General features: G+C 45.2%; 1 protein-coding gene across 2 annotated transcripts in view; it reads left to right on the plus strand.

The window, feature by feature from the left end:
• The window catches only part of IGSF9B (immunoglobulin superfamily member 9B), a 69,086-nt gene that overhangs the window by 11,217 nt on the left and 32,666 nt on the right, over positions 1 to 25,203 (plus strand). For both annotated transcript variants that reach the window (XM_043995548.1, XM_043995549.1), the window contains exons 2-7: positions 3,028 to 3,225; positions 6,396 to 6,542; positions 14,160 to 14,311; positions 16,909 to 17,026; positions 18,874 to 19,015; positions 19,459 to 19,604. In XM_043995548.1, the coding sequence (XP_043851483.1) occupies positions 3,028 to 3,225; positions 6,396 to 6,542; positions 14,160 to 14,311; positions 16,909 to 17,026; positions 18,874 to 19,015; positions 19,459 to 19,604 (903 nt within the window). The remainder of the gene's footprint in view (positions 1 to 3,027; positions 3,226 to 6,395; positions 6,543 to 14,159; positions 14,312 to 16,908; positions 17,027 to 18,873; positions 19,016 to 19,458; positions 19,605 to 25,203) is intronic.

A 25,203-nucleotide genomic window follows, 5' to 3' on the forward strand; every position in this document is an offset into this window, starting at 1 on the left:
CTACCTTCCTGAATGGGGCTCCACAAAAAGGACTTGAGCATTGAAGGCTAACCAACACCCGTCCTCATTGTCAAAGTATTTTCGGGGCGGGGGGGGGGGGGTCTTTCTCCATCTCACCATAGGGTAGGAAGCTCCATCCATGCAAGGTATTCCCTCCACACTGGGCAAGCTGCACCACCCCCCAGCCCCTGCTTTGGAGTGGCTCTCTCTCCTTACTCTGCTTTCTCGTTGTGATTTCTTTGCAGATCCACACTCCAGAGATACACAGACATCTTTGTGTGCATGCATACACTCTCACCGAGGTTCTACAAATACCCATGCCTCAGTGAGACACTTCCAACCCCCTTATTGGGCTCCCTTCCCCCAATTCCTCACCTTGGGAATTAGGGGATGAGAGAGGGAAAAGGGAGATTCTCTAACCTTCCCGAAACGCCCAGCCCTTGCCTAAGTTCTCTGACTGGGGAGGAGGAAGTCGTTGCAGCTGTACACCTACCCCCTTCCTTCAATGAGGGGTCAGAGGTGCAGCATAGGTTGGGATTGGGGGAGGGGGCTGGAGAACCTGCTGGGGCCACTAGCAGGTGAGTGCAGCGCTCTGCTCTGCTCCAAAAATATCCAGTGATCTTAGCTCCTTCTCTAGAAAACAGTGATGTCACCTGCAGCCAATCAGCTTCTAGAAGGGTTTGCCTCCTCCTCCTCCTTCAGCAAGTTGCAGAGAGTCAGGATGCCGCTCTCCTCCTGGGCTCCCTCCCCAGCACCAGGCCCCACAACTGCAGTGGGAGTGGGACGGGAGCAGGGAGCGGAGGGAGGGAGGCAGCCCTCATCAAAGGGGTCAAGCAGCTAATATTTTGAAGCTCCCTACTTCTTTCCCCTATTCTGCCATAAAAGTTGGGGGATGAGTGGGTGATAATCTTGGGGTACTAAGGCAATGTTAGCAAGGTTGGCATGGTAAGGTTGAAGCTCGTGGAGATGGGGGCCTTTTGGACTAGTGATTGGGGAGCTGGTAAGGTTTGGGGAGGGTCTCCTACATTTTCCTTCTTCCATAGGGACCTCTACAGAACAAGGTGACCTTGTGACCTTGCTAGAAAGGAGTTTAGGAGTGGAGAGGTTTTTTTTTTTTTTTTAATGAGTGGTAGGGACGGAGGTGTTAAAAGATTTTAGCCTTGCTTGAGGGATTTGGGAGAGTGTGGTGAAATAGCAGGAATTTGTAGTAGTTTGGTAGTGCATGGGTTAATTGAATTCTATTGCTTTTTCCATCTTGGTGAAGGGGATACATAAGAGTATTTGTCCCCCAGCTCTTTGAACAAGGGCTTCCCCATTCCATAACCAGCCGTATTTAGGAGGCTAGGAATCCAGATGATTGCTTAATTTCCCTTCAGCACTGAAATAACTATTTCTACCAGTGGAACAACCAGCTATAGTGAGGCTAGCCCCACAAGTATCTCCCCCTTTCCATTTCTCTGCCATCCCAGTGGTGGAGTCCAGTAAACCACCAGTGGTCAAGGATAAGATATGGGCAGGGAGTCTTAAATTTCAAAAGGTCTGTGAATTTGGATGGGAAATTAAAAAAAATAAAATAGAATTGGTTTCCTTTGTGTATTTTATGCATCTAAAATCATCTGAGAGGGGCTGCAGACTTCACCAGACTGCCAAAAAGGTCCATGACACAAAAAGGTTAAGAACCTCTGGATTAAAAACTGGATGATCAGATGAGAATGAGGTCCCTCCCACCAACCAGCCCTCCCCATTCTGCGGCAGCCAGAGGGGAATGGAGGAAGTGGGGGTGGGCAGGGGATAGACTGGCCAATTAGCTTATTTCACCAGTGGTGCCCTAAACCCGGTCCGCTTTGTCAGGGATTCCCCTAGTCCTTTCCAGAGTCCCTTCTTTTTTTCTTTTTCTTCTTCTTCTCCTTTTTTAATTTTTTGGTGCTGGCACATCTGTCAGTGCCCAGATGATGGGGGGAGGGTGGTTGTGTCTGCAGTTTTGGTTCTCAACTCTGATTGTGGAGCCTTAGATGGAAGTGTGTGTGTGTGTGTGTGTGTGTGTGTGTGTGTGTGTGTGTGTAATAACTAGCTACAGCTGGTAAGGGGGCTCCACAGAGAGGGGGCGGGAGTCCTTTTTTCTACTTCTGATGTGTGTGTGTGTGTGTGTGTGTGTGTGTGTGTGTGTGTGTGTATTGTGGAAGAGAATAGGGCAGGCAGGGCAGAGAGGTGCTTATAAGCCCAATGCACTCTATCCTAGGAGGGAAATTCTGGCTTTTAGTGAGCTGCTCTTTTTCCAGCTCCCTCATCTCTCCCTCCCTTTCTGCCCAAGGCTGGAATGTTTTAGGGTTTCCACAGGCAAAGAGAAGATGCAGCCATCAGGATTAATAGATCTGGGGGACAGGAGCTATTTTCTTAGGGCAAGAGTGTCATCCTTTGAAAAAAGTGGTGCTCTAGCTTGGAGTGGGGTATTCCTGGATTCTATTCTTTTGGGGAAGGAAGATTAGTCTGGTGAATGGAGATCAAGTTGGGGATAGTGGTCCATCTTTTCTTGGAAGATAGGATATTTCTGAGGCGTGGGAGTTAACCCTTTGGTGGGGTGGCACTGTTCCTGAGGGTGAGTGGCCTTGGATGAGGGTATGTTAGAGAGGTGAGAGGATCTGTTTTCAGTCAATATTGATTAAATACTGACCACATGGTGTGCTAAGTCAGCACTGGGGATGCAAAAAGGCAAAAACAGCTCCTGTCCTCCAGGAGTTTACATCCCAATAAGGAAAACAACATGTAACTAATTAGGAACATACACAGAATAGATCAAGGTAATCTGAGAGGGGAAGGTATTAGCTTCTGGGGAATGAGGAAAGACTTGCAGAAGTTGAGATCTGAACTAAGTCTTCAAGGAAACGAAGGGAATCCAGAGATAGAACTGAGCATTCTGAGCATGAGGAACAATCACTACAGGCAGGTGAAGAGATGGGAGCCTGTCTCTGGGGGTGGAGATCTCTATCCTACCCTCATTACCTGCTTAAACTATCTTGTGCCTACTAGGTGCCCACGGCCTTCGGGAGGAGCCTGAGTTTGTGACCGCAAGGGCTGGTGAGGGCGTTATTCTGAGATGCGATGTGATCCACCCTGTGACGGGACAACCTCCCCCCTACGTGGTCGAATGGTTCAAGTTTGGGGTTCCCATCCCCATATTCATCAAGTTTGGCTACTATCCCCCTCACGTGGACCCTGAGTATGCAGGTAAGGCTGGGGGCAGGGTGAGGTATCACTCTTGTTCATGGAGAGGACCTTGGTTCAAATCCCAAAGCTACCACTAACTTTCTGAGTGACCTTCCTTTGAGTCACAGCTAAAATCTCATCTTCTATAGGAAGCCTTTTCCAACCCTTCTTAACTGTGGCTATTTTCCTCCATTAGTTATTTCCCATTTATCTGTTTTATAGATTGTGCATATTTGTTTGTTGTCTCCCCCATTAGATTGTTAGCTCTTTGAGGGCAGGAACTGTCTTTTGCCTCTTTTTGTGTCCCTAGTGCTTATCATAGTGCCTGGTAAATCAATGGTTTGTCGATTGATTGAAGTCACTTGGCCTCAGTTTCCCAAATGGATATAAAAACTCTTGTACTGCCTACCCACCTCAAAGGGTCATTGTGAGAGGGGCACTTAATGAATTGAAAGGTGGCACCTGCATGTTAGTGATGATGATAGCGGGGAGGAGGAAGTGTCTTCCAGCAGGACCAGGGCCTCACACAGTGACCTCCTCTGAACCCCGTCTTCCATCTGCCATTCCACTATATTTCCCTTTTTTCAAAAGCCTCGGACATCTCCCTGGGCTCCTCAGCTTTTGGCAGTAAGTCAATAAGCATTTATTAAATGCTTACTATAGGGGCAGCTAGGTGGCGCAGTGGATAAAGCACCGGCCCTGGATTCAGGAGTACCTGAGTTCAAATCCAGCCTCAGACACTTGACACATACTAGCTGTGTGACCCTGGGCAAGTCACTTAACCCCCATTGCCCCGCAAAAAAAAAAAAAAATGCTTACTATATTCCAGGCACTGTATCTTCAAGGCTACAAAAAGAGGCAAAAGACTGTCCCTGCTCTCAAGAAGCTTACAATTTAATGACTTCCTGAGGTTCCTTCTTGTCATGTTTTGTTTTTTTCCCCTCTCCCTATTGGTTTCTATTTATTCTTGTCCTGCTTTTTATTTCACTATATTTTTGTGTCTGACTTCTTCTTCCCTTTTGGCTCTGGTTGGTTTTAATTGAATAGGAGGGAGGGAATGGGAATGGAGGCGGGGGTTGGAGGGTGAGCTACAGATGCTGGGGATATGACATTGTCCCTCTGCCAAGAACAGCCTTTGGATAGTGGACGGAGACATGGAGGAACAAGAGGAACTGGAGGTGGGGAGGGAGAGAGAGGGAAAGAAGGGAGACTGATAGCAAAAGGCAGACAGTGACACAGGGGGACAGAGCTAAGGCGGAGCAGTGGAGTAGGAGTCTGGTTTCTATCTAGGGAGGAAGTTGAGTCAGAAAGGACCCTTTTGATGGAACTCCTCCGCCTCTGTTCCAGGTGGCTTTCCAGCAGCAATAGCAGCTGTAGAATTAGTCCTATCTAGGCTCACCCACTCCCTCCCCCTGGGTTCAGAAGGTGGAGCCTCATTCCATTCTGGAGTGTGTTTTTGTGTGTGTATGTATGTGTGTGGTTTGTGTGTGTGTGTGTGTGTGTGTGTGTGCACGCGCCAGGGAGTCTAGTGTTTGTCTACTGTCCTCCCCCTCTGTCTGAACCATTCTGGGGCATCAGAGCTGCTGGCGGAGGCCTGGGCTTCCTCTTCAAGCCCCTCCTGATCTATCTTCCACTCCTCCTGGCCCCATTTTCTTCTTGCTCTGCAATTATTCCCGCCAGCAGTGGCCTCCCTGTCTGTGACTCACTGCCAGCCAGCCACCCGCCTGCCAGGGCTATTTGTGTGTGTGTGCGTGTATGTATGATCGTGAATTTTGGGGGTTTGGAGGAAAAGAGGCCACTGGAATAAGAGAAGGCTTTACCTGCCTATAGTCTTCTGTATTTTTGACTTCTGAATCCTAAATTCCAAAGCCTTTCCCTGAGAATTCTGCTCTTTCTACTTCTCCCTGACTTTTGTCTCTGAGTTTGGTCCTTAGGCACTTTCATAGAGTGGCAGCCCCTCTTCCAGGTGACTGTATCAGCTGGCAAGGAGGCAGGGGTATGGCCAAGAGTCCAGAGGAAGGAAGCAGGATAAGCTGTGGGAGGCAGCCCTAGCGTTGGATTTGGTGGCAGCAGAAATGGAGACTAGGAAGCTCGGGGACTGCTATGTCTTTTTTTTTTTTTTTTGCTATGTCATTTTAGTGGCACAGGGCAAGGTGAGACAGCTAGACTGCTCCTGTCTAGCTATTATATCCCTACTGTCAGGAAAAGGAATTCACGATGTCAGAGAGAAAAAAGCTTCTGAGGGAAAGCTGGACCCCCCTCCCAGTGGGGCCTCTGCTTAGCTCCCTTCCCGTTGCTCTGAGTTTAGTGACTGTACTTATCTGTACTCACATACATAGACTCTTTCATCACCAAGCACCTTCTGTAGGGTTAGACAAGGTGGTAGAGCTGGGAATGGGATCTTAGCATCCCAACCAGGAACATTTCTTCTTCTCTTTATTATGGATGCCAGGCAGAAATGAGATGCTGTTTGTTAGTTATGGGGATACAGAAAAGAGAAGGGTTTCCTCTGGACTGAGATGGGCTGGAGAGAAGAGAGACAGTGTGCTATAGTGGAGACAGAACTGGATTCAAAAGATCTGGATTTGAATTCTGGCTACTGCCTCTGTGATGATTTTCTTGGGAAAATCATTGAAATTCTTCAGGCCTCAATCTCCTGATAATATTAGACTAAATGATCAAAAATTCTATCATAGATTGCTATGCTGGGACCCCCTCGATCCTGCCTATTTGTTTCTTTCTGTCTTACTTTTCTTTCATCTTTTTTCCAAATCTCTGTTCTACATCTGTTAGGCCTTTCCTTGCCCCTTGGAACTCTGGGAAAGAGTGGGGATGTAGTCTAGGGAACCAAGGCCCCTTTCTCTGCCAAGCATCCTGAATGATGACTTCCCCTCTGAAGTCTGGGGCTAGGCCAGCATGGGTCTAGGGTGGGGGCGGGATGCCTGGAGGTTTTTTTTTTTAATTTCTTTCTCCACCCGCCACCATCTGCTGTTGGTGGTGTCTGTGTTGGGGGCCTTGGCATAGGGTTTCCCATTTCTTGGCATGATATGGGAGATGGGTTTCCCATTCCCTCCTTCTTGTATCTTAGCAGGTGGGGGTTGGGGGTGGGAAATTACAAGCTGGGCCCATGCTATGACTGCCTTTCTCTGATGATGTCTGAGAGACCTCCCCTTCCTCTATATTCCCTTCAGGCCGGGCCAGTCTTCACGATAAGGCGTCCCTTCGGCTGGAGCAGGTACGCTCAGAAGACCAGGGCTGGTACGAGTGCAAAGTGCTCATGTTGGACCAACAATACGACACCTTCCACAATGGCAGCTGGGTGCATCTCACCATCAATGGTGAGTAGCTGGTGTCCCTTCCCCCATCCCCCACTAATCAGTCCAGGGATATAGTCTTCAGTGATTTTGCTTCAAACACTTCATGTGGATCCTTCTTTGTTTTTCTTATTCCCTCTCTTGTGCCTTTTTTATTTTGCTCTCCCTCCATGATCCCCGAATCCTTTTGGGGAGGTCTGAGTGCCAATGTATTCTAGACTTACTTGGTCTCACTGCCCACTCTCCCCAGGGTCATTGTGATTCATGATAAGTGCTATACCTTAGGAGCCAAGGGTCTAGCTGGGGTGAGGTCTCTCTTGGGGTGTCTGGTTGCTACAGAAATGAGATGCTAAGACTATTCTTCTGCATAAATAAAGTAAGCAACCACCCATGTGGCAAGACTTAAGGGCCCCCAGGTGGGCCCTTCTGCTCTCTGATGCCTGAAATTCTTATAACTTTATTCCTGGAATGATCCCATATTAAAATGTAAAGGTTTTTAGGAGAGGTAAAACTTTAAGTTGTCAGCACTCACCTGTACTTTACTCTTGAGTGAATTTAATGATGAGTAAGTTTACCTTTTAGTTTAATGAGGACTCCAGGCATCTGGGGAATGGGGGACCCGAGGGTACTAGGAAGACAAGAGAAATGCAGAAAGGGACAAGTAAGGGTATAGGAGAGAAACTTCACTTGTTTCATTGTTTCCCAGGATAAGTCATGGGATACTTTTGTAAGTGTGAAGCTGCCAAGGACCAGGGACTCTGTGTGTCTGTGTTTGTGTGTGTGTGTGTGTGTATGAGAGAGAAAGAGAAAGACAGAGACAGAGACACATCCAGACATACTCACAGACTCACACAGAAAGACAGACGCGCGCACACACACACACAGAGGCACACAGAGATAGAGAGAGAGAAGAGAGAGACAAACAGAGAGACACACACACTTAGACACAGAGAGACAGACACAGATGTGGGGGGGGGGAAGGGAGGTAGAGAGATGGGAGGGAGAAAGAGATGAGATTTTCTTCTTGAGAGTAGTGTCCTAGGTTGAGCTAGAAGAAGATACTTTATCCTTAGACTGTGGGGACAGCTCCTGTGCATACTATATCAGTTCTTGGAGATGTGGGAGGAGCTCAGGGGGCGGTGATGTGATTTGTGGTTTAGGTCAGGACTGTCCCGTGCAGAATGACTCTGAGCACCTTGCAGGCTGCTCTTTCTGGGGGCATATCAGCTCTAAGCACTTTGAGTCCCAGAGCCCTGGCCAGGTTGAAGCAGGGGTGAACCTAGGTCTCCAGATTAGCAAACCAACCTCCAGGGAGTTAACCCTGCAGTCAGAGATGACAGCCAGATGCAGGCATCTTGATGCCAGTCTCTAGCACCAATTGCATGAGGTTCTCAGTTATTCACACGCGCCCGATTCGCGGCAAATTTTAAATCTCAGCCAGGCTTCCCCTGGCACTCAGCACATTCTTGAGTCATCTCCCCCTGCTACCAGCTGCTGTGTGTTCAGGGAATGAAAATTCATTTTAATATTAGCTCAAGCAAAACATAATTAGGAAGGTAAATCTGCTACTAAAAGAATCCTATAATGTATGCCAATGCCATTTCATCTGCTGGGTGCGAGGTCTCCTCCTAGTTAGATGATAAACTCCTCAAAGGCAGGGACTGTGTTTTCTATGTTTCTTTTGTATCATTCCTTCAATACTGTCTAGTACACTGCTTTGCAATCAGTCAAGCAAACAAACATTTATTATCATATAATATCATGTTATATTAACCATATGCATATATTAGATATTAGACTTGTTTTTGATTAGGCACCTACTATGTGCCAGGTGCAGTATTAGGTTTTAGCAATGCAAAGACAAAACTGAAAAAGCCCCTGCCCTCCAGGAGATCATATTCTATTAAGGTGGACTATAGGTGCTGTGTTATAAGTGGAAGGAATGCTGTATTCAAAATCAGAACTTCTGGGTTCAAATCCATCTCTTAGGGGCAGCTAGGTGGCGCAGTGGATAGAGCACCGGCCCTGGAGTCAGGAGTACCTGGGTTCAAATCCGGCCTCAGACACTTAACACTTACTAGCTGTGTGACCCTGGGCAAGTCACTTAACCCCAATTGCCTCACTAAAAAAAAAAAAAAAATCCATCTCTTAGCATAGTGCCTGACACATAGTAGGTGCTTAATAAATGTTGACAGATTGAAATTACCATTCTATGACTTCAGTTCTACAAATAAAACTTTTTTTTTGTTGGTGGGGCAATGAGGGTTAAGTGACTTGCCCAGGGTCACACAGCTAATACGTGTCAAGTGTCTGAGGCTTGAACTCAGGTCCTCCTGAATCCCGGGCTTTATCCACTTTGCCACCTAGCTGCCCTTTCCACAAATAAACATTTATTAAGTATCTTTTCCATGCAAGGTGTAGGAAATACAAAGACAAAAGTGAAATAGCTCTTTTCCTTGAAGTGCTTATATTCTCCCAGAACTTGCATTTTATTTACTACTTGTATGATTTTGGACAAGTCACTTGGTCTTTCTGGGCCTCAGTTTCCTCATTTTTAAAATGAGAGGGTGGGTCTGGATCAGGAGTTCTATAAGGTTCTCTGTTAAATTTTGGTGGCCTGAGAGTTTCAGTAGGTAGGCTATCAAATTTAAATGTTATGTTACTGTAGATAAAAGAAAATGTGGAAATAATTTCCATGCAAGTTTTCCTTACCCAGTGTACTTAGTATGGCAAATGTAGAATTTAGAGAAGAAACAAAACTTTCTTATTACTCACACACACCAACCTCAAAATAGGTTGGACTTTGAGCACACAAAGAACAACAAAAATGTCTGCTCTTATTGAAAGGAAACTGTTTGGTCGAATCTCCCTGCTCTGCTCTAGTGTTGCTAGCTTCAACAATCAGTATTCTATGGGCCCCCATGGCAAAGAATATTGTGTCATGAGCAAATAAATTTGAGGTGATCTCAAAGTTCCTTTTACTTCTAATTTTTTATTTTGTGATGCATTTCTACTTGCTGAGCCTTGGTTATACCATGCTTCCTAACTGACTTTAAATTTTTTGACTCTCATTCCCTTTCCTTAAGTAAGGCAAAGAAAAAATAGGATGAAACTATAAAAGGAGGAATGAGTATTAGGTTAGACTCAAGGAAGGATTTTCTGATTGGAAGAGACAGAGGAGGTAGCGATTTCTTTCCTCATAGGTCTTTTGGAGTCAATTGATTAACAAATATTGGTCATATTCATGGTCATATGCTCAGTACTGTGGAGGACATAGAGGAGTAAGATACCGTTATTGCTCAAAGAAAGCTTATAGCCTTACCTGGAGAAAGAGAATAAGCATCTCTCAAGGTGAGGCGATTAACTACCATCCTACCTGAAAACAGGGAACTGGGTGATATGACCCCCTCAGCCCCTAAAGATTATTCTGTTCTACTCCTAAACCCCAGTATCCCAAGCAAAATAATTAGCTGGTTTGATAAAAGGTATTCTTTGACAGAAATCATTTTTCTCAAATGAAAGGCCAATGAAAAATTACAATGACAAATTCATTCTCCTTTCGTGTTTTCTTTGAAGACCAGCTGATCAGAAAGAAACCCAATTATTTCTTTATCGCACATAAAATACCTGAAAAGCCATAGCCTTGTTTTAGGTCTGTGAATTACCTCCAAGAGAGGCCAACCAATTACTAACCTGCACTATTAATTATAGGGCACTTGTAGAAAAAGAATTAAGCCAGGAAATGCATCTGGCAAAGTAGCACCTAATTCAGTAAATAATCGCGAGTCAAACCATTATTTTCCTGAAAACTGGAAATTGCTTAAAGTACTTTTCTGATTAGCACCTAAATAATAAACTAATTGTGTAATTAGTAATTAATTTGTCACTTCAGGACATAATTTAATTTATTATCTTTTTTTTTGAGCCTGCCACCAGAAGGAATAGATGCAGTAGTTGTATTTCAAAGGGCAGAAATGCGGAGCCTTGCTTGTTCCAGTTTCTAATGGAAAAGGAAAGAAAAAGGGACCTGGGAGTTAGAATGCATGGGTTCCACTTCCAAAAGATGGGATGATTTTTTCATTAATATTAGATGTATTCTTAAAGATTAAACAAGGGTTTTTTTCATGTAAAAATGTGGCCCAATTCAGCTTATTTCAAATAGCATGTAAGTTATTGCGTTAGCCATTGGGAATACAAGGGTGTTTGGCATGTACAAAGATAAGTAGATACAAGATATATACAAAGTAAATAGAGAAAACTGTGAGTGTGTATGGAGACTATTGATAATTGATATGTGGGGTGTGTGTGTGTGTGTGTGTGTGTGTGTGTGTGTGTGTGTGTGTGTGTGTGTAGACTACAAATAACTGGGGGGTGGGGTAGAGGGGGAGGAATGGTAATCAGGAAAGGCCTCCTATAGGAGGTAGTTTCTGAGCTGAGTTTTGAAAGGAGCTGGGAATGCTAAGAAGCCAAAGGGAAGAAGGGGTAGGTGGAAGGTACTGCAGACAGGGAGGGCAGTCTGTGCAGAGTACAGGAGGTAGGAAATAGAATTCATAGAGAGGCAACAGTAATGATGGCAAAGGGCACAGGATGGAGAAGAATATGAAATCAGTCTGTGAAGACAGACTGACTGTGAAGGGCTTTCAATGCTAAACAGATGACCTGGAAGTGATAGGGAACCAATGAAGTAGGGGAGTAACATGGTTAGATTGTGCTTTAGAAATATCTGTTGGACACCTGTGTGGAGAGTGGATTAGGGACAGGTGAACCTAGAGGCAGGGACCAAATAGGAAGCTATTGCAATAGTCCAGTAAAGAGGTGATAAAGGTCTAAACTAGGTGCCAGTGATGTGACTGGAGATAAGGGGATGAATGAGAGAGATACCTTAGATGTAGCACCAAAATGGCATGGAGGCTCATTGGCTATGCAGGTGGAAGGAAATCATTGAGTCCTTGCTATATACCCAGCACTGTTTGAGGTTCTTTGGGAGCTAAAGAAGAACTGGAAACTATGGCCTTTGACTTTGCTTATGTGTTTGCAGGCATAAATAGAATTTAAAGTCCTTGAGAGGCAGTGTTGCCTAATGCAGGGCTTCTTAAACTTTTTTCATTTGTGACCCCCTTTTTCCCGAGAAATTTTCACTTGACCCTGAGTATATAGGTACATAAAATAGATATACATAACCTTTTACTATTGCCAAATTTTTGGAACCCCCACATTCAGGTATGACACCCCATATGGGGTCAGAACCCACAGTTTAAGAAGCTTTGGCCTAGTGGATAGAGGGGCTAGCCTTAGAGTCAGGAAGATGTGAGTTCATCTTCTACCTCTGACACATCCTGGCTGTGAGCAAGTCCCTTAGCCTCTTGCTGTCTTAGGTAACTCTTTAAGACTGTGTGACAGAGAAGGAGCCAACCGGTGTCTGTCAGAAGAGGGAGTTTCCTCCTTGGGGGTGAGGGGGTTTCCTTATGCCATTGAAGTCACAGGTTTTTGTCCCTCTCCCCACTAAACTCCTTGAGATCAGCGTCTGTTTTATTTTAGATTTTAAATCCTCGGGACCTAATATACAGCAGGTGTTTAATAAATGCTTGTTTGATTAAATGTGCATGAGCACATTTACTACTTATAGAAGCCCAGTGAGGAAAGCGTGTTATCAGAAGTATCCAAGGAACAGCTCAGAGGATACCTAGTAGAGGTCCCTGGGCCCAGTGAATCCCCCAGGAATTGATTTTAGGCATAGTGGTCTTGACTTTTGTGAGCTTGTCCCAAACTGGTGCCACGTGGCTGGCTATCCCGTGGGCCAACTTTATCCCATTGACAAGTCCACACTCCTGAGAAACATGGCCCAGGAACCATTCCCCATGAGGCTGCTAGTCAGGGGTGGGGGCTGTGTGGATTTTCTCAGAAAGGGGCTGGCCAGATAGCCCAGTGGTTTGAGATTGACTGGATTACTGTTTCAAGCAGCTCAGGCAAATGAGACTGAGTCTCTCAAAAGCCGATTATCCAAACAGGATGGAGGTTTCATCAAAATTGAAAAAGGGAGGAGGGGAGGGGATACAGAGAGCAGGATCTGGAGGGATCAGGGAATTTGTAAGGGGGCAAAGGGTTGTCTTAGAAAGCAGAGTCTCTACATCTGTGGCGACTGCTTAGAGAGGGAAGGAGGTCCCTATTGTCTTTTGAACATCCTGGTGGGAATGTGGCTCCTCACCCATGCTTTAAGGAGATGGAGATGAGTTTCAGAGCCTTCCAGACTGGAAGTGTGAGGGCATCACTGACCTATGGGTAGTGAGGGGGTGGGTGTGGGTAAGAGGGGTGGCTGAAGTCAGCTTATACCTGCTTAGGAGAGCTGATGGCTAAATTTTCAGCAAGATCACGTACACCTCAGAAATTGGCAAACACTATAAATCAAGGCTTGATTTATTGTTTTGACATTTGTTTAGACAAGGGAAGGGAGAGGGAACAAGCATTTATTAAATGCCTACTATGTGCCAGGCTCAGGGGGCATTTAATATATGTAAATACATACATTAAAGACATGTAAATGCTTTGCAAATATTGTCTCACTTGATCTTCACAACAACCCTGGGAAGTAGGTGCTATTATTATACCCATTTTACAACTGAAGAAACTGACTTGCCCAGGGTCATCCAGCTAGTGTCTAAGGCTAGATTTGAACTCAGCTCTTCCTGACTTCAGGACCAGAGCCCTATCTTCTGCACCATGTAGCTGCCTCCAGAAAGTGATGAAGAAAATGTTAACAACACAGGTTCAACCTTAAAAGTGTGGCATACATACATTTTCCTTCCTCAGCGAGCTGGTTGTTGGATGTTTGTCAGAATATCTCTAGTTTATGAAGATGTACATATTGTGCGATTCGGTCTTCGAGAGGTAGCTGAGTTTGAATCCTGCCTCAGCTGTGTGACCTTGGACACTTACCTTTTCTCAGACAGCTTCCTTATCTCTAAAATGGGGATAAAATGATCACCTTCCTTACTGCATTTTTGTTGTTGTTCAGTTATTTTAATCATGTCTGACTTTCCATGACCCAATTTGGGATTTTCTTCACAAAGATACCAGGGCAGTTTGCCATTTGCTTCTCCTGCTCATTCTACAGATGAGGAAACTAAGGCAAACAGGGTTAAGTGACTCGCCCAGGGTCACACAGCTAGTAAGTGTCTGAGGCTGGATTTGAACTCAGAAAAATGAGTCTTCCTGACTTCAGCCCTGGCATTCTACCCACTGTACCACCCAGCTGCCTTTTGTTTTGGTGAAGATCAAATGAGATAATATATGTGAAATCCTTTGCAAATATTAAAGTGCTACATAAATATTAGCTGTTCATTATTATAGGGGAGAAAACTTTTGCTTATATTTGACATCTGAATAAAGCATGTAGTAGTCCAGGAGGCTCATTACCTTGACCTTGGACAAGACATTTAATATCCTTAGGCCTCAGTTTACTCATCTGTAAAATGAGAAGTTAGATTGGATGGCCACTAAGCACCTTCCGGTTTAGATCTATGATTCTACATGTAATTATCGACAGGATTCATGATCTACATGGGATTTCTCTTATGGCATGGGTTTGGAGGACTCTGCCAGGGAAACTTATTTTGTCCCTTGTTCATTCCTTCTCAATTTCAGCACCCCCTACCTTTACGGAGACACCCCCTCAGTACATCGAGGCTAAGGAAGGTGGCAGCATCACCTTGACCTGCACAGCCTTTGGGAACCCAAAGCCCATTGTCACTTGGCTCAAGGAAGGGACCCTCCTTGGGGCTAGTGGGAAATTCCAGGTAAGTGGTAGCCTCTGGGTTGACAACTGAATTCTTTTACCACTGTGAACCAACAGTCGTCGGACTCATTCTGTGTCTTGGGGTGTAGCCTGACAGTCCTTCACTCAAGGACTCAATCAGCCTAGTTCTGAGCTCAAAGCATCTCACTATACCTCAGACTTCTCAGAAACTGTCCGCAAACTTTGGACATTCATCCCTCTGTCTCTCTCCTAAACCCCAAGTTACAATTGAGTTTATCTAGGTTTTTGACTTATCAAAGGATTTTAGGTTTTAGAGCTGCAAGGGATCTTAGAGATCATCTTGTCTAGCTTATTTTACAGAGAAGGAAATACACACACAAAAGTGAAATGAATCGCTCAAGGTCACACAGACAGTAAGCAACAAAACTGGGATTTGAACCCAGGAACTCTTTCTCTGAATTTCATATTCACAAGGGAAGAATAAAGACTTCTCTTTATTTAATATATAAATTTATATATAAGTTCATAAATTTATAATTTATAATATAAATATATGTGGCATATATCTCTATAGATCACTATACATGATTCTCTCTCTGTGTCTCTTTTTCTCTCTGGATCACATATCTAGATGCATATCCGTTTATTACAAAATTCTCAGAGTACCTTAATGTTGTCTTACTGATAAAACCTTTGCCTGACTCTAATTTTTATATGCTAAGTTTTTATCTCCTGAATCCTCTCTGGGACTCAGCCATAGGACCCCAGGAGGAGCAGTAGCCATCTTGGATGGACATAAGCTAGGCAATCTATCCACTTTCCATCAGTCAGGCCTCCTTCCAGGCTTTCTTCTTTCTCTCAGACCCATATATCCCTACTCTCCCCCTTCTGACCCACCCTTCTCTGGGAAGAACAATTGCCAATTGGTTTACATCCTTAATATGATTGGCCTATCCATGAGTCATCAAAGATCTATTGCACTTGTCCTGAGGAGAAAATACAAATCCTGTCCTGATGGGATTTTTCCACTATAAATACTTTCCAAATCTCATTTTATCATAGATCCAAATTGGGTCTTTAAAGTCAGCTTTTTTGTTTCCCTGGGCTTTTTTTTTTTTTTTGAGGTAATCAGGGGTTAAGTGGCTTGTCTAGAATCACACATTTCTGAGGCCAGATTTGAACTCAGGTCCTCCTGACTCCAGGGCCAGTGCTCTATCCACTGCATTACCTAGCTGCCCTGCTTCTCTATATATTTTGCTTTCTCTTAGAGAGAATCTCTTATTCTTCTCAGCTTAGGTGTAGTTGCAGGTAGGTGGCACAGTGGGGAGAGCACTGGCCCTGGAGTCAGGAGGACCTGAGTTCAAATCTGGCCCCAGAAACTTGACATTTACTAACTGTGTGACCCTGGGCAAGTCACTTAACTCCAATTGCCTCAAAACATCTGGGGCCATCTTTAGTCATCCTGATGTATATTTTGCCATTGGACTCAGAGGGCTCTGGAACAGAGAATGAAGCTGGTGACTCTGCGCAACCCTCCCTCACTTAAATCCAATTTACTGCAAGTCATGATATCATATCCCAATGTCATGGTCCTCTCAAAGGACAAACAACAACAACGAGGTGCTTGGGGGTGTGCAGACTAAAGAGATGATCAATCAGAGAAGGCTTCCTGGAGGAGGGCAATTTTAAGCTGAATTGTAAAGGCAGAGGAAGAATAAAGATTTTCAGAGGAGAAATGGGAGGGTAGTTCTGGAGATTAAGGAGAAATAAGGAAACTTCCTACTCTTCCCTACAATAATAACTCATGTTTATAGATAATGCTTTAACACTTTTATAGGAATTATAGGGGTAGTATAGCACAGTAGATTAGGAGCTGTTCTCAAAGCCAGGAAGACTTGAGTTCAAGTTCTATATCAGACATATCTGGCTGTGTGACCCTGGGTAAGTCACTTGACCTCAAAATGTTTTACCTGACTCTAAGATTGTAAGTTGCAGAGAAGGGGATCACCTGCATTATTAGAGGGAATTGCCTCCCTCTGGAGTTCCCTATTCTAATGAAATAACAGGACTAGCTTTTCCTCTATTCCCTTTACATAAAACAACTCTGTGAACTAATTGCAAATATTATTATCCTCATTTACAGGTAGGGGTACTGAGGCTCAGGAAGGTTCAATAATTTGCCCAAGGGCACACAGCCATTAATTGGAATCTGGCTCTCTTGACTAGAACACTTTACATTATGTTGCATTGCCTGTCACGTCACCCTTTTGTTGTTGGTGAGTCATTTCAGTCATGTCTGACTCTTCGTGACCCCATTTGGAGTTTTCTTGGCAGAGATACTGGAGTGGTTTGCCATTTCTTTCTCCAGTTTATTTGACAGATAAGGAAACTGAGGCAAATGGGGTTAAGTGACTTGTCCAGAGTCACACAGCCAATGAGTGTCTGAGGCTGGATTTGAACTCAGGAAGGTGAGTCTAACTGACTCCAGGTCCAGCATTCTATTCACTGTGCCACCTAGCTGCTCCTCATACCACCTTGGGACTGCCTTAACTGTAGCCAGCTGATGCTACTGTCTGTGCGTGGGCAGATTCTGAACTCTGTCTGTTCTTTGTCCCTTTCCTCTTTGCCCACCTCCAGGTGAGTGATGGGAGCCTGACAGTGACATCTGTCAGTCGGGATGACAGAGGTGCTTACACCTGTCGAGCGTATAGCATACAAGGAGAGGCTGTTCATACCACCCACCTACTTGTCCAAGGTAAGAGATATTTTCCCAGGCTTATCTTCTTCTTGGTCACCTCCAGTGTAAATACCAGCTAGAACATGGGTAGAAAGGTCAGAGTGGAGTGGTGGTGGTAGGTATATGTCCCAGGAGGAGCTGGGGAGAGGACAGAACACCAGGACTCAGCCCCCTGTGGGTTTCATAAAGGTATAGCAGCAGTAGTAGCAGCAACAACAACAATGAACATTTATTACATAGTCTTTACTATGTGCCAAGCACTATAAGGACTTTATAATTATCTCATTTGATCCTTACAACAACCCTGGGAGGTAGGTTCTGTTATTATCCTCATTTTACAAATGATGAAACTGGGGCAAATGGAGGTTCAATGACTTGCCCAAGGTCATACAGCTCATAAGTGTGGGATTTGAACTCAGATCATCCTGACTCCAGGCCCAGTGCTCTCTCCACTGTGCCTCGTGTATGGAAGGGAAGCTTTTGCTGGATCCCTATCTTAGTCTGTGGATAGCAGAGTCCCTTGTTATGCTTCCTCCCTCCCCAGGAGAGGAGACCTCCTTCAGGCCATCCATTAGTGATGACATCAATAAATAAAGATGGGAATTTGATCCAAACCCCAGACATTTAAATAACATTAAGGGTGTTTGGCCCAGCCAGAGTCTGCAGAGTCAGAGAGAGAATTTGCCGTTCTTTCCTGAACAGAGCCAGAGGACACTATGGTAGGGTGCCTGGCACACAGTAGGCTCTTTGAATGCTTGTTGATTGATTGCCCAAGAAGTTGACAGTATTTGTGTGTGTGTGGGAGGGTGTAGGGGTAGGGGTGGGGGTGGCATAAGGACAGTCCTCATCTTATCCTCATTAAATGCCTCCATCTACCACAATGGCCTGTGGTGCCTGGGACTGGGTGAAAGGAGTTGGTGAGGCTGCTTCTCTTCCTGTTTAGCGTCTTAGAGTGGGTCACTTGGGAGATACTATATTGATCTGCAGGGAAGGGTCAGAAGTCCTCCCTTTGCATCTTACTGAAAGGCAGAAGATCATCAGGGACTTTGCCTCTGCTGGACTTGCATGGTCTTCCTTCGCTCTGACGTTTCTCCCCACCCCCTTCCTTTTAATTTTTTTTTTTAAATGAGGCAATTGGGGTCAAGTGACTTGCCCAGGGTCACACAGCTAGTATGTGTCAAGTGTCTGAGGCCGGATTTGAACTCAGGTACTCCTGATTCCAGGGCCGGTGCTTTATCCACTGTGTCACCTAGCTGCCCCCCTTCCTTTTAATTTTACTGCCCTTCCCCCGCCCCCAACAGCTGGCTGAAGAGAAGCAAAAGCTTCTTAGTCTTCCCGAAGCAAGCTTATTCCTTGTCCCAGATTGAAAGAATCTTTTCTCTTTCCCACTCCTCTCCTCTGCCTCTAAGAGCTCAACTGGGAAAAAGGACTGTCCAGAAAAGAACTGAGATGCAGATGCTCGGGGCAATGACGGTCAGGTCAAGCCAACAGGCATTTATTGAGTGCTTCCTATGTGCCAGTCACATTGTGCAGTGGAGGTTGCCTGTTGGTAAAAAAAAAAAAATTCCCTGTGGGACTGAGCCATTGGGGTTTGGGTATTTGGGGTCATCTCTAGGATGCTTCCTGGGTCCTTTCCTTTCTCTCTGAGACCTGGTGGGGGAACAAGAGCCTAACCATACAGAAGTGTCTGCCAGCATCTCCGTGGCAACCATCTAAATCAGGGATTCTATCCCTCGGGTGTAGGTCATCACTCTCTCCTAGAGCTTGGGACAGCCCCTCCTAAAGAGCTGGGCTTCCTCTGTGGCCTCTGGCCCTCCGTCTCTCCCTGAAGGTGAAGTACCTGTTTGTTCCTTCCACTCCCCTAGGACCTCCTTTCATCGTTTCCCCTCCAGAGAACATCACTGTCAACATATCCCAGGATGCATTGCTCACCTGCCGGGCTGAGGCGTATCCCGGCAACCTAACCTACACCTGGTACTGGCAGGATGAAAACGTCTACTTCCAGAAGTGAGTGTACCTGACTGGCACTGCCCCTGCTGCTGCCTGTCCTCTGGACCACCCATGCTATCTCCTCACACAAGGGTCATCCCTAGTAGTAAATCACCGGGGTCCCACACAGAGTCTGTCCTGGGGGCTTTGGTCGGTCTTCACTCTTTAACTCAGTGAAATTCCTTGACATTGAGGAGCAGGTGCTGCCAACCCCTGCGGGCTGAGGCAAGAGGCAGAAATGTCCAGTGTCTTATTCTGGGGGGAGCAGAGAAGCCTTACTATAGTTGAAAGAGCATCTATCTTGAGCAGGCTTTGATTCCATGCTACAGGAGGGTGCTAGGATTCTTGTTCATGCCTGCTACGATAGAATCATTATAACTTTCTGGATCGCGTAAAGGCCCCCCACACTCTATGTTCTAACACAGTTCCCATCTTCCTTTGCTTCCCTACATGTCCCACAGTGACCTAAAGCTCAGAGTACGAATCCTGATCGATGGAACGCTGATCATCTTCCGGGTGAAGCCAGAGGATGCAGGAAAGTATACCTGCGTCCCTAGCAACAGTCTGGGCCGTTCTCCCTCAGCTTCAGCGTATTTGACAGTGCAGTGTGAGTAGAGCAGGAAGGAGGGGGGCTGAGGTGGGGGTGAGGAGGGTGACTGGGTTTCTTTTTGCCTGGGGATTTTAGGGATGTTTTGGTGATAGCCAGCCAGACCTGAGGTGAGGAGGATCATAGAATTCTAGCTTTAGAGTCCAACCTCTCCTTTTACAGAGGAGAAAACTGAGTCCCTGAGAGGTGAGAGTGAGGGGTCAAACTGGAATCTTACGTGGGAATGATGAGGCAGAACTCAAGAAGAGGTAGACTGACCCTGATCTCTCCCTGGGGTCCTTTACCCAAGTGAGAGGGATCTTCATAGGTAGGCTTTCCCAAGGTCATTCACGATTCGAACCCAGGTCTTCTTGATTCCACAGCTAATTAGGACAACCCTGGAGACTTATTACTTTTCTTTTTTTTTTTTTAGTGAGGCAATTGGGGTTAAGTGACTTGCCCAGGGTCACACAGCTAGTTAAGTGTTAAGTGTCTGAGGTCGGATTTGAACTCAGGTCCTCCTGAATCCAGGGCTGGTGCTCTATCCACTGCGCCACCTAGCTGCCCCTACTTATTACTTTTCATTGAGATGAGTCTCTTTCTAGTGCTGGGTGAGCCTCCCCAGGAACCTGGCTGGACAATGGCCAAACCTGAGAAGGACTTAAGGAGAAACAAGGCCCCATTCCACTCCAGCCCACAACCTAGGCCTTGCTGGCATCAAGACAACTGCCCTGGAATTGTGTGCCAATTGGCACCTCTCCGCCTTAAACATGCTGCCACTTTGATGCTTCTTTCAGAAGGTTTGGCCCCAGGTCTCTGAGGGAGTATAGGATCAGAACCTAGGACATCTCTTTATTCCCTTCTGCCAACTATGTTCTTTGTCTGTCAACTAAGATTTCCTTAAGCCTGAAAGTAGGGTAGTGAGGGGAGAAAAATCTTTCCCAATATGACTCTACCTCAGCTCCTCTCTGTTTGTTTTTCCCCCTAGGCTGTTTATATCTAGGCCATGAGCCGCTCCCCTTCTTCAGTGACGGAACAGTCTAGTGTTGCTGTTTAGAAATTGTTATCAATGATATAGATATAGATGGCATGTTCTGAAATTTTACAGATGAGACAAAGCTGGGGGTCACAGCCAATAAGTTGCATCTAGAAAGATCTTGACAGGTCAGAACTTTGGGCCAAATCCTACAAGCAGAAATTAATTTGGATTAAGTATAACTTATTAAACTTGGGTTCATAAAACACTTTCCATGAGTACAAGATTAGGAAGGTATGTCTAGATGGCAGTTTGTCTGAAAAAAAATGTAAGGTTCTTAGTGGATTGAAAGCTCAATGAGTCAATAGTGTGATAAAGAGAGGACTTGTGTATTGACACAATGAGGAAGCTAGGCCATAGAAAACTAGAAATGTCCTCAGACACAATCCGTATCATTGTTCCCATTTGACAAACGAGGAGATTGAGGTCCAGTGAGGTTCAGTGACTTTTCCAAGGTCAAACAGCATTTGAACCCAGGTCTCCTTGACTCCCCAGCCAGTTAGCTCTGTAGTTCCACCATACTCTGTCCTGGTCAGATCACATCTGGACTATTGTCTTCAATTCCTGGCATCATATTTTCTGTCTCTCCTACTATAATAGGTTATTATAATATATTATCATGTTATTACATATTATAACAATGTGAGATCCTTATCCCCAGCACTTAGTACAATGCTTGCCTCACTTGGTAAGTGGTTAATAAATGTCTACTGACCACATCTTAGAATGGGCTTTGAAAAGCTGTAGGGCCTGCAGAAAAGGGTCACTATGATGCAGAATGGCTTCAAGATCATTCCATATAAGACTGGCTAAGGAAAAGAGACCATGTTTAGCTTAGAGGAGTAGTTGTTGTTTGTCCTTTCTTTCTTTCTTTCTTTCTTTCTTTCTTTCTTTCTTTTTTTCTTTCTTTCTTTCTTTCTTTCTTTCTTTCTTTCTTTCTTTCTTTCTTTCTTTCTTTCTTTCTTTCTTTCTTTCTTTCTTTCTTTCTTTCTTTCTTTCTTTCTTTCTTTTTGCCAGGCAATGAGGGTTAAGTGACTTGCCCAGGGTCAAGTAAGTGTTGAGTGTCTGAAGCTGGATTTGAACTCAGGTCCTCTTGAATCCAGGGTCGGTGCTTTATCCACTGTGCCACCTAGCTGCCCCCCTTTTTGTCCTTCATTTTTGAAGAGGAACAATGACATCATGGGATGATGTCTGGACTTGAGTGTAAATTGGATTTAAGTGAGGCAGAGTTGTGGAAAGTCATGTTTCACTCCTCCAGAGTCATCAAAGTCCAATGGTGACACACAAGTCGGGATGACTGGCGATGGCCCAGGATGCCATGGATGATTGGGCTCTAAGTGCTCCACAGCACCCGCTTTGGCCATGTCATTGGAACAAATTGTTCTCATCTGCCAATTTGGAGGTGGGGGAGAGAGGAAAGAGGTTTTCATATGCTTAGGTTAGACATCTCCCTAACTCACTGAAGGGTTGGAGGCCCGTCACTTATCCTCAACCTGGTCTAGCCTGCCTATCCAAGAGGGTTTTATCCGGGCGTGACTGCTGCTCATGTGGCAGCTGCTTGGAGAGAAGTTAGGAAGACTGGGGAAGAAGGCAGAACACAGCAGTTGTCTTCAACTGTCTGAAAAGCCCTTGTATGGAAGAGGAATGAAATTATATGGCTCCAGAGGGTGGAACTAAAAGCATCCAGGGCAGAGAGACAGAATTTAACTACGGAAGGAAAGACACCTTAACAATGAGAGCTATTCAGAAGTGGAATGCACTGCTTGGGGAGGTGGTTAAGCCTCACTTGAGGCTTTCGAGTGAAGGTTGGGTGACCCACTTGTTGGAGATGCTGTGGAAGAAGCTTCTGGCTCAGATGGGTTTCGAGGACTCTCTCCACTCTGAGATTCTCTGCTGATGTGAGTCCTGTGAGGTGGATGAGAATTCGGCATGCTAATGGGCAGTACTTCAGCAGTCATTACCTTTCCTGCCTCCCCCACCCTGCTCCTCTTGGCAAGCGAGGACTGTGAAAAGGGGAGAGAATAATGACTAATGAGCATTAATTCCTTCCTTTTGGCTTGTGCAAGTTCCCATCACAAAGCAGGCAACTAAACTTTCAAGTTACTTTTGTTGCTCGCAGCAAAATCTCTGTTTCTTTCTGGCTGTCTTGGGGAATTGCTCACACTTTAGAAAGCCCGCTCCTGTTGACGGTGGTGGTGGTGGTGGTAATGATGGCGTGAACCCAGGGTGTTAGGCATGTGATCTGGAGAGAGGGAGAACAGGCAGTGACAAGATCTTCTTTATTTCCATGGGTGTTTAGTATTCTGTTTTTTGCTGTTCTCTTATTACCCTCAGTGGGACTCCCAACTCTCCCTGACAGAATCCCCAATCTGACATTCTATCTTCAGTCCTGGGGTGATTATGTTGGGGGAGGAGGGACCCTTTTCTCCTTGATATTTGCTGCATAAGAAAACTTGTATAACAGCAGAGACTATAGATTACCATAGGTATATTAGGAAAGATTCCCAGACTTTAAAGGTTGGAGAGGTTCTAGGGAAAGTAAGCGGTGGAGGTCATTGGAGGTCTTCCATTGAAAAATCTGTGGTAGGGATGACTAGGTGGCGCAGTAGATGGGGCACCAGCCCTGGATTCAGGAGGACCTGAGTTCAAGTCTGGCCTCAGACACTTGACACTAGCTGTGTGGCCCTGGGCAAGTCACTTGGCCCTCATTGCCCCACAGAAAAACAAACAAAAACAAAACAAAACATAATTGGGAAATATTCTAAAAAATAAATGAATTCACAATAAAACATAGATAATATTAATGTGTTAAAAAAAAAGAAAAAAGAAAAATCTGTGGTAGGCCAAATCAAACCAACAAATCATTTATATAAAGTAGTTACTATATGCCCAACACAGAGGTCCTTTGGGGTTTACAAAGGAAGCTGAAAACAGGTGCTTCACAGTGCTTACAATATGGTTGGGGGTAGATGTTGATGAGGAGGAGGAAGAGGAGGAGGACAGCTAGCATTTCTAGAGTGTTTTGAGGCTTACCAAGTACTTGACAAATATTATCTCATTTTATTCTCACAACAACCCTGGGAGGTAGGTGCTATTATTATCCCCATTTTTACAAAGGAGGAAACTGAGGTGGGTAGCAGTTAAGCTATTTGCCCAGAGTCACACAGTGTCTGAGGCTGGATTTGAACTCAGGTCTTCCAGATCCCAGGATTAGTGCTCTGTCTACTGTGCCACCTAGCTGTATACAAAGAAGTAGAAGACCCCAGAGTTCTGTCATTCCCTGGAATAGCAGAGATTTTCCGAAGTTTTCTGAAGAAAAATAAGTTTAAACGACTCTGGGAAGTTGGTGTAGCCTAGCCCCCAGAGGTCTTCCTTCTTCCCTTCTAAGAGGCCCATCTAACCCTATTCAGTAGCAAATGAGTAAAGGGGAGCTCTTCATTCAGGAGAAAATTGCTTCCATCGCAGCTGATTCTTGGAGCAGCGGTCCACCCGGTCCACCCGTGTGCCCTCCACGTGATGTCCAAAACAACTATGACCACTGTCTATTAAGGAGATTCCTGTACAGGGTCAGGTTGGACCAGTTATCCCTTCCAACTCAGAGTATCTGGGATTTCTCTGAAAAATCCCACTTGAAGTCTCCATCCTTTGAGCTTCAGGCACTGCTCAATTCAGAGAGGTTCCTCCCCCTATCTCTCCGCTGGCACCACTCTTTGCTTCTACTTCTTTCCTCTTCCTGCCTTCAAAGAAAATCCAGGGAATTGAGATGTATGGGTGGGCGAGACAAGGATCTTTATTTCTGCTAAATGGCAGTGTTCAGAGTACTTTCCCATTCATAAGTCCTTTGAAAACCTTGGAGGGGGAAAAACACCTATCATATAAAAGTAGGAATCAACTCCTAAATATATAACTTGGCCTGGTATTTATATAATGCTACTTGTCTGAAGGGCTCAGAGCACATTGAAGACACTGGCTCATTCATCTTCACTGCCTACCCAGGAATGAAGGCTTGTTTTTCTTTTGGGGGCACATTAAGAGGGCAGTGACTCATCCTGCATCACAGAGTGTCAGGATTAAATCTCTGTCCCCAAGGATGTAACTGAGGCTCTGTCACGGCTCTCTCTTGTGTTCCTTTTGATAGAAGAGTCATAAAAGCTTGTTCTCTGTGGGTACCTGCTGTGGGATGGGTAGACTGAGTCACAAAGATACTAGGGAGCTGGGGAGGGGAGGAAGAGGAGAAAACATAGATGAGTTCTTTGATACTGATAACTTGTAGCTAGAATAGGAAGGGTTTCTACTTGGATGTCATTCTTTTGGCTTAGGGGACAAGATGTGAACTTGGAAAAACGTTTATGGTCAGGGATGGGGAAGGGCATTGCCAGGTTATAGCAAGCTGTGGGCCTCTGAAAGCAAGAGAATCCTCTTGGGAGACCAGTGCTGCTTTCTGGCCCAGGTTGTCTCTGGGGGACCCTGGCTGCCAAGGAGGTGGGAAGGGAAGGAGAAAAAAGAATTCCACCCTGATTTTTAATTATTTGGGTCCCTACCTTTATTGTTTCCCTCCCCCTTCTCTCTCCCTGTCCTCCTGGT

This window comes from Dromiciops gliroides, chromosome 3, assembly GCF_019393635.1.
Source record: "Dromiciops gliroides isolate mDroGli1 chromosome 3, mDroGli1.pri, whole genome shotgun sequence".
Lineage (NCBI taxonomy): Eukaryota > Metazoa > Chordata > Mammalia > Microbiotheria > Microbiotheriidae > Dromiciops > Dromiciops gliroides.